This window comes from Salvia hispanica, chromosome 1 (genome assembly GCF_023119035.1).
Source record: "Salvia hispanica cultivar TCC Black 2014 chromosome 1, UniMelb_Shisp_WGS_1.0, whole genome shotgun sequence".
NCBI lineage: Eukaryota > Viridiplantae > Streptophyta > Magnoliopsida > Lamiales > Lamiaceae > Salvia > Salvia hispanica.
The window spans coordinates 22,833,279-22,842,086 of record NC_062965.1 but is presented as its reverse complement, the minus strand read 5'-3'; the positions used below and the strand labels follow the sequence as shown (position 1 = coordinate 22,842,086).

General features: G+C 40.8%; 1 protein-coding gene across 1 annotated transcript; it reads right to left on the bottom strand.

Moving 5' to 3' along the window:
• Positions 1 to 3,947: 3,947 nt before the first annotated feature.
• LOC125190692 lies at positions 3,948 to 4,379 on the bottom strand. Its single transcript, XM_048088063.1, has one exon. It carries the CDS (start codon positions 4,377 to 4,379, stop codon positions 3,948 to 3,950), a length of 432 nt encoding a protein of 143 aa, XP_047944020.1.
• Between the last annotated feature and the right edge of the window lie 4,429 nt (positions 4,380 to 8,808).

Below are 8,808 nucleotides of genomic sequence, written 5' to 3'. Positions count from 1 at the left end.
TTAGCTTTTAACTTAGTCTCTTTTTATTTCTAATCTTAGGAATGCTCATGCAAGTTGCTGCTCTGTTTTATTTCCGAAATAGTTCTAATTTTCGCCACTGCTAAGTTGCCCAGTTTATCAGATTGCCCAGTCTGCGTTCCAGTTTAATTGCTTTCTTCTTATTGTATTTTATTTGCATGTTTAGTTCTCAATCTTAGCTTAAGTTTTATTTATATTTCGTAGTTCAGTTCCCACCCCCAATTTAAAGCGTGGCGGCATCGCCAAAACCTTTCTAAGTGTGGAAATACATAACGGATGCTACCGTTCCTCGTGGGTTCGACACCCTAACTTACCATATACTAATTAATAGTATTTTGGAAATTGGGAACTTATAAATCTTGTTGAATAGGAAGGGACACGCGCCTACGACACGCGTGCAAAATCCCGACCTCTCATGTGGTCAACTTTTCCTTTAAGAGTTGGAAACTCGCTTCACACTCCGGCGTCCAGTTCACCTTGATTCCTTTCTTGATTTGCTGGGTCATCAGTCTCGCTATCTTGGAGAACCCTTCTATGAACCTTCGGTAGTATCCTGCCAAACACAGGAAACTCCGAATCTCGTTCGGTGTCGATGGCGACTTCAATTGTTGTACCGCCTCAACCTTGGCAGGGTCCACTCGGATTCCTTCTGTCGACACGATGTGTCCTAAAAAGTTCACTTCTTTTAGCCAGAACTCACACTTGCTGAATTTGGCGTACAACTTCTCTTGTTAGAGTTTGTATACTAGAAATCACCTTTCGAGTGATTGAATACTGTTAAAACTCTCATTTTATTTTCCAAATGAATAAACAGATTATTTTTGTCATAATGTTGTTATATTTTACATTTAATGGATGTTAATTGCATATTTGAATGTATAAGTAATTTAACAAAGTCTAAGTCTTTGTTTTTAGTAGACCGGTTGTGTCGTCCACTTTAAGGTAGCTGCGGTCAGTTCTAAACAAAGAAAAGAATGATTTCACAACCTAGATAGGCTTAGACTACTATCATGAAAGGTTGCAATGTCGATCCGATTATTTTCTAAGCCTTGCTGAAATAAGATGGCGTTGGTGTGGTATAGCATTGAATGGATCTAACAGCGAGACAGTCTTTATGCTATCTACTGAAAGACGAGGTCTCGTAAATTATTTCTCAATCAATGTACGTTAGCATTGAGCATACGGTATTGATTATGCACTACTTTGACTTACCAATAAGCCTGGTATATTGGGTAGTGGTGATTAATATCTAGCGGTGCTAGGATTGCTATTATGTTGAATCGTGCGCGAGGTGAGTCTCGTTTGATAACATCCTCAAGAGAAGCTTGAAATAAGGTTTTATTATTCGGAACCTAGCTAGTAGGAGTTTAACTACTCTATGAATAATAAATAAGATTTTCTTGCTGAGTCCTCTCTTGGAATAAATAAGATATTAATTAATTAAGTCCATAGCAGACAATAATTAATTAATGGATGTTTCTATCTTAAGCGCGGGAAATAAATATAAAGTATTGGAAAACCGAAGTACTTGTAATTTCGGATTTGGATGGGGAGTGCAGTATTACTTCTGTAGTGGCTGCTCGTAATATTCCAATTTTAAGCTTATATTAAATTGGGTTTAATTTAATTAGTAAAAAGCTAATTGGAGGAGCCCATATCCAAAGCCTTCCATAGATCTCTGTCTGGGCCCAATATATGACTTATTATAAATAGGAGAATAAAGGTGACAGAAAATACACTAATTATTTTCTCAAAATTTTCGGCCCCTACTCCTAGTAGTAGTCGAAATTTTCTCTCTTCCGAGGGAGAGGATTTCTGTCTTCTCTATTTAAGTCCTAGTGTCCTGGTGAGATCAGCCCACCCTGATATCAGTTCACAGTCCGGGAACCAGTCAGAAGATCCGTGGTTTTGTACTAAAGATCTTCACCAGGAGAAGGCGCTAGCCATCTTCAATTCTTTGGAGAATCATCAAGGTATAATGGCTAAACCTTAGAACAGCATGTTTTAGGTTTCTATTAATTTAAAGCATGTTATTATTTGAGTTATTAGCATGATACGTGAGATAATTACGCGAATAGAATTTGTCTAAATAATCCGCTAAATAGATCTGATTATTATGTAATTGATTTATGCATGCGCTTCCGCTGCCAAACCCCTTCATCTCTTTCCTCAGCGTCACCAGCGCTCGTAGGTGCTCGGCGTGCTCCTTCTCGTCTTTCGAGTAGACTAAAATGTCATCTATGAACACTAGGACGAACGTATCTAGGTACGGGTGGAAAACTCGGTTCATCAAGTCCATAAATACGGTTGGGGCGTTGGTCAGTCCAAACGGCATCACGACGAACTCATAGTGACCATATCTGGTACGGAATGCGGTCTTAGGTATATCCTCCTTTCGCACCTTCAGTTGGTGGTATCCGGACTTTAGATCCATCTTAGAAAACACGCCGGTTCCTCGGAGTTGATCGAACAGGTCGTCTATCCTCGGTAGTAGGTACTTGTTCTTGAGGGTCAATTTGTTCTACTCTCTATAGTCGATACACATTCTCATTGACCCATCTTTCTTCTTAACGAAGAGCACCGGTGCGCCCCATGGCGAAACACTGGGCCTAACGAAACCTAAATCCATGAGCTCTTGTAGCTGTATCTTGACTTCCTCCAATTCCTTAGGCGCCATTCGGTATGGTGGCTTGGATACGGGTGCGGCTCCAGGTTCAAGGTCGATCGTAAATTCTAACTGCCTATCCGGTGGCGGTCCAAGTAACACTGCGGGAAAAACGTCTGGAAAATCTCATACGACAGCGACGTCTTCGAGTCTCCTTTCCTCCTTTTCTCCGTGGAGATAGACAAGGTAGGCTGGGCGTCCTTTCTTCATCATCGCGGTGGCATGTAACGCGGAGATTATGGCAGTTCTCCGATTCATCGAGATTCTGTGGTACACGATGGGTTCCGTACCCGGAGTTTGTAGGGTTATCAGCCTCTCCTTACAGCGAATTATCGCAAAGTTCGCGGTTAACCAGTCCATTCCTAAGACTACGTCGATGTCTCTCATCGCCATAACTCGCAGGTCGTGAGCAACTAACTTAAGTTCTCCTAGTACGATTTCTACGTTCAAGCAAAATCGGGAAATCTCTACTATCCCTCCTACTGGTGAGGACACCATCATCCTATGTTCAGACTTCCTAGTAGGCAAGCTTAAGGTATGCACACACAACTCAGATATGAAAGAATGAGATGCACCCGTGTCAAACAAGCACAACAATAGGGGTATTGAGGATTTCGCATATACCTGCCAAATTTCCACCCTCGTGGATTTCCTTGCTCAATCCTGCGCTGCTTCTGACTTATGGCGTACGCTCTAGCCGGGGTGGGAAGTCTTGGGCGGTCAGGCTGCTACAGCCGCTGTGGTTGATCCCGGTTCGCTACCGAGCCCGTTGGTGGCGCCCTCGGTTAAGCCGACGGAAACCCTGGATTATTCTGCCTCGACGCAGTTCTCGCATTCCTACTCGGACATTCCCTTGAGATATGATCATTCAACTCTACAAAATTGAAGCACCTAGTCGGGTTTGGACCCTCTACACTCCCCGAAGTGGTACTTGGCGCAAACGTTACATTGGGGTGGTCTGGCCCGGGGGTCACTCCTTGGGTTGAACGAAGTCTGCCCTCCTTCGTACGGCGGTCGGTTCTGGGTGGGGCGGTATCGCTTGCTATCGTAGTGGGTCCTACTCTCGTCCCATCTCCTCTTATCATGGTTAGGGCGTGGCGGGGGTAGTGCCAACGTAGTGTTCCTTGGGCATCGCTGCCTCAACGTCCAATGCGAGGGCCAGTGCCTCGGCATACGTAAGGGTCCCACGAACTGCCAATGCCATTCTAATCTCGTGCCTTAGGCCCTCACGAAACTTATCGGCCAGCTTCTCGTCGGTATCTATCTATTCCAGCGCATAGCGGGTCATGTCACAAAGCGCGCGGTCGTATTCGGTCACGGACAGACGTCCCTGAGTGAGGTTGTGGAACTCGGCTGCCTTTGCCTTGCGGTCGCTCTTAGGTATGTACTTGTCGTACACCTCGGTCTTGAAGTCTACCCACGTCATCCCGTCCACACGGTCCTGGGGCATGATCTTCAGCTTGGTGTCCCACCAAAAGTCGGCGGACCCGGTCAGTTGATGCGTCACACAAATCATCTTCTCCTCGTCGTTGCACACCAAGGTTCTGAAGATGCGTTCCAGAGCGCGCACCCAAGTTTCAGCCTTTGCGGGTTCACCCATTCCGTCGAAGGTAGGAGGCTTTTGGTCTAGGAATAGCTTTACGACTTCCCTATCAACTCGGGGAGCTGGTGGTGGCGACAGCGGCCTTGGTTGCATCACACTTTCTTCCTCCGAAGCCTGGGAGGTGGGTCCCTCGTTCCTTACGTTGCGTCTAGGCGAAATTCTGATTCATTTTCACTCGAGTTGTTAGCGTACTTACTCAAATCCAAAGATGGTGACGTGGTATATTTGAAAGGAAAGTTTGATTCTTTCTAAAAGTAGGGTCCAAGGAATGACCACATGATAGTATTGTAGGAAAACAATTGCGCAAGAAAAGACATAATCAAGTTGCACAACAAGATGAAAGATACTTGGAAGAAAATAGAACGGACAAGTAGGTTCACGCAATAAGGTAGACTAGACTAGAAGTAGCTCATAGCGAGATCAAAGGTGCGAATTCCCCACAAAATCTCAAAATGTGGTCTCAAAGGGGTCTCAGTACAACGAACGAAAAGGGGTGACGCAAATGCGAAAGTAAAATGGTAAGGTGAATAAAAGCTTTAGAAATCTCAAATTCCATACTAGACTGCCCGATCAAAATTTGCAAAAATTTCGGACAGCGGTTATTGATCAAACATGTCAAGGCTTAAAACAATCAGTCGCGTCAGAATTTAGAAATATAGACAAATGTCATGAAGTAGCACTGATAATGGTTCAACGGTTTTGTTGAGGGCAACTCGAAGTGATTGGAACTTTTCAGAACCGTTAAGAAAGAAGAGAACATGATAGTCTTAACTTGGTGCTGAAGAAAGAAAAAAATCATTGGGTGTGAAACAATATATGTAGTGAAACCGAGCTAAAAAGAATTTCATTTCTGCCAGAAAGAACTGGAGGAATGAAGAGGTGAACAAAAATTCCAGGAAGAATATTCCATCTTTTGAAGAAAACAGGTCTGGAGATGTGATCATACTGAAGGTCATAATTACAGACAACTTTAGGAATAAAGTTCAATGACGGAAGCTCATAAAATCAAATATCGTTCTTATGAATGACGAATTAAAGAAGAATACTCAATCAAGATGTCCAAAGTTACAAGGGCAAACACAAATTTTCAAGCCAAGTGAGTCATGACTCGATATAGGGAAAGAAATAAGGGACATCACTTGCAAATTGTGAGTCAACCAAGGTGTTTAAATACATAAGGGCTCATGGTTATTCAAAACATCCCGAAAAGAACTTAGGATCCAAGTAAGTACTGTTGATTTAAAAATCGGTCATTCTAACTACGAAGGTCGCACTCCTTCGCACATTTTTCCCGAGCCTGATCATGGTAACGTCGTTCTATGAAATCGTGGATTCCAAGTTGAGATTCATCGTATCGTCAAAAATAACTATTTTTTATGGTCGCATCTTCAAAGTCTTCTTCTTGCCATGTCACATAGTCTTTTTCGATTGCCATTATACACGTGGTCTTAATGTGTCATAAACATCATCGTATTTGTGTCGCGTCGCCACTTTGGCATGGTATGCAAGACTGCGTAGTTTTATTAGATCTTAGGTACGATCTAGCCATTGTAAGGATACACCAAAGTTTGGAATATACTTATTTTCGTTGGTTCTATCACTCAGGAAAGTGATATTGCAGTTGTCAACCTACAACTAAGTTCTAGCACGTTCAGTCTGGCCTACTTCTTAGGCACTCTATAATCACAAGCATAGCTTGAAGTCTCATACTAGTCATTCTGCGTTTCTACTATTGATATAAGCGCTATGATCGTATAGCTAAGGCATGCTAGGTTCCAAGAAGTCCAGGTCTAAGCATCGCAACATTTCAACATAATCTCACGTAATCACATTCGCATTTCACAATTTTCACAAGTTCTCATACACATTCGACTAATCATCATTCGGGAAGCATCGCTTCGCTTTCACAATATTTCCAACGCTCATGGCATGCTTTTCACAAAATAACACTTTCCACCGAAATTTTCAAGAGCATAAAGTTTCAATCATAGAGATATTCTGTACCTCCTTCTTCGTACCTGAGCATGCAGGGCTGAGTATTTTGAAATACTCAGTGAACTCGTTGCCAAAACGTTTTGTAAATTATGCCACCCTTACCAAGTGAACTCGAGTTTTAAACAGTTTAAAGAGAATATCACGAGTATCACAAAATATATGTTCCATAGACTGGCCAGTCAAAATAACTCCCCATTTTTCCTCAACAATTCAAAAGTCACAATCATTCCATAGTGCGACGAAAGTGTGGCCACACTTTTCGCCCACAAGACCGGCCGACTAGCAAGGACGGCTCCCATCCCCTCGTATACACAGCCTGGTTGGGTTTGCGGCCCATACTCAGACCTGAATTCGTATAAACATATCCATAGCCCTATTGCCCAATGGAGCGAACTCACAAGTTAGGCATCAGACGCACAATGTCATAATAAAACAGACATAGGCATGGCATAACAGTTAAACCACCCTTATTTCTCCACATTCATAAATTTGCACATAAAAGAGTTTAAGAGTAAAGCCCACCTCGACTGCTTAGGTTTCAAGTATGTTCTTTCCTTTGTTATCCGGCTTCGCAACTGAGGTTTCACCTTTTTAATCACATAGGCACATATCACAAATCAGATTCAGCACACACTCCTAACTCATGCGTGTCTCTACACTTTCCCTTTTCCCATCGATTTATCTTAAAATTACCAAACAAAGATTATGTTCATCATATAAGTTCCATTCGCATCTCAAATCTAGATCTAACATCAACATATATCGCACAAAGGTGTTTTGCCAACACACAACACACACACACGCCACGCACACACACGCACACCACACACACGCCACACACACATGCATATATATTCCCATATCCCTTTTTATCCCACTTTCACTCAAACAAGATGCATGAGGGTTCAAGAATACCGATTAATCGGTTAGAAAGAGGAGGAATCGAGTAGAAACGAAGAAGATGGATATAAAAAAATACCTTAAGAGAAAAACGAACGGTAGGAATTAAGTACTAAACACGGTTCTTCAAGATTCTTGGATCAAACTTCAATTCTTCACAAAGGATGAAGGATTATTGGAGTAAAGTAGAAGAAAATTGAGAGAGAGTGGAGAAGAGGGAGGGGCGAAAATTTGGGGTAGTGGGCGAAAATTGTGATGGCTAGGGTTAGGTTTTTGGCTTCTTATTTATAGAGCTCAAAAAGATCTTTAGAATATTTGGTAAGATTTTATTCTCCACAATTAAATAATAAATATTGTGAAGTAGGGAAGAAGAATTAACAAAAATAGACTAGGGTATCAAGCATGGAAATTTGGAATATGTTTTGGTATTTTTTTACGGAGTATAATAAAATATCACGGAACAAAATAAAATAAGAATCCTCCCAACTAGGGATTGAAAAAGGCGTCCCCTATTCCTTTTAAATAAGGCATGGATTTTTAATATTAACTAAAATAAGATAAGGCAAGATCTCTTGAGGTATGGAAAGATTTGGTAGAGAAGGAAATCAAATAAGGGATTAACTAAAATAAAATAATTCTTTCCTTCCCACAATAGGTGATTTTCGAAAATCACCAAGGAAACAAGGGGGCGATTTATCTCTTTTTAAAATAAGGAATAATTGGGTCTTGGATTTAATTTGGATAAATATCCCAAGAATTAAATTAAATCCGGAAAAATAGAATTCCTTCTCCAAAAGTCAAGGGGGTCGAAAATCTCAAGAATTAGGTGGCTAGTATTTATGGAAATTTTTTCTAATATTCTCACTCACCCTCAAACAAATAATTCATCTCATAAATTAATAAATCATATGCCACATCATATAATCAACAAGTTTGACTTTTCAAACTTCCAACGCAAACCCTAGACTCGACTCGGCCATAGCATCTCATGCAATAAATGCATTCATTAATAATTCACGTCTCCACGTCATCAAAATAAATTCTAGGGCTCTAAAATTAGGGTTTGGGGATTTCAGGATGTTACAATAACACAACTCAATACATTTACGAAATTAACCGAGAAGATACAAATTAGGTAGTTCAGATATCAAATTCATGAAATTTGGTTTCAAATATCAAAATTCACAATTACACAATTACATGAAATTGAATCACATAGCGAATTCATAAAATTGTAAATACACAGTTATGGATAATTAGTCAGAGAGTTCATCCATGTAATTCACGATTAAAAGTGTTTCTTACCGTCTGGAAAAGCAGCAAAAGCATCATTCTCCATGGATTGAGTGACGATTGAAGATTTAAGGAAGAATTATAGAGATTAAAAATCCGCCGAAATTGTCTGAACAAAATGAAAGTAGCGCATGGATGAAAATGAATTACAGATATCGAGAATAGTGATGGCGATTTTTTGCTATAGAATTGATAGATTAATGTCGAAATAGAAGAAAGATCGTGATTTATGTTTGAGGAGAAACTTCTTGAATGTGATTTCCAGATATATCCTTTTGCGTTTTTTTTACTAATTCGCATCCTTGTCTTGAGGTCAAATAAGTTCAATGGTACT

Coding starts and splice junctions, on each gene's coding strand:
- LOC125190692 (XM_048088063.1), bottom strand. CDS start 4,379: ATGCAACCAAGGCCGCTGTCGCCACCACCAGCTCCCCGAGTTGATAGG.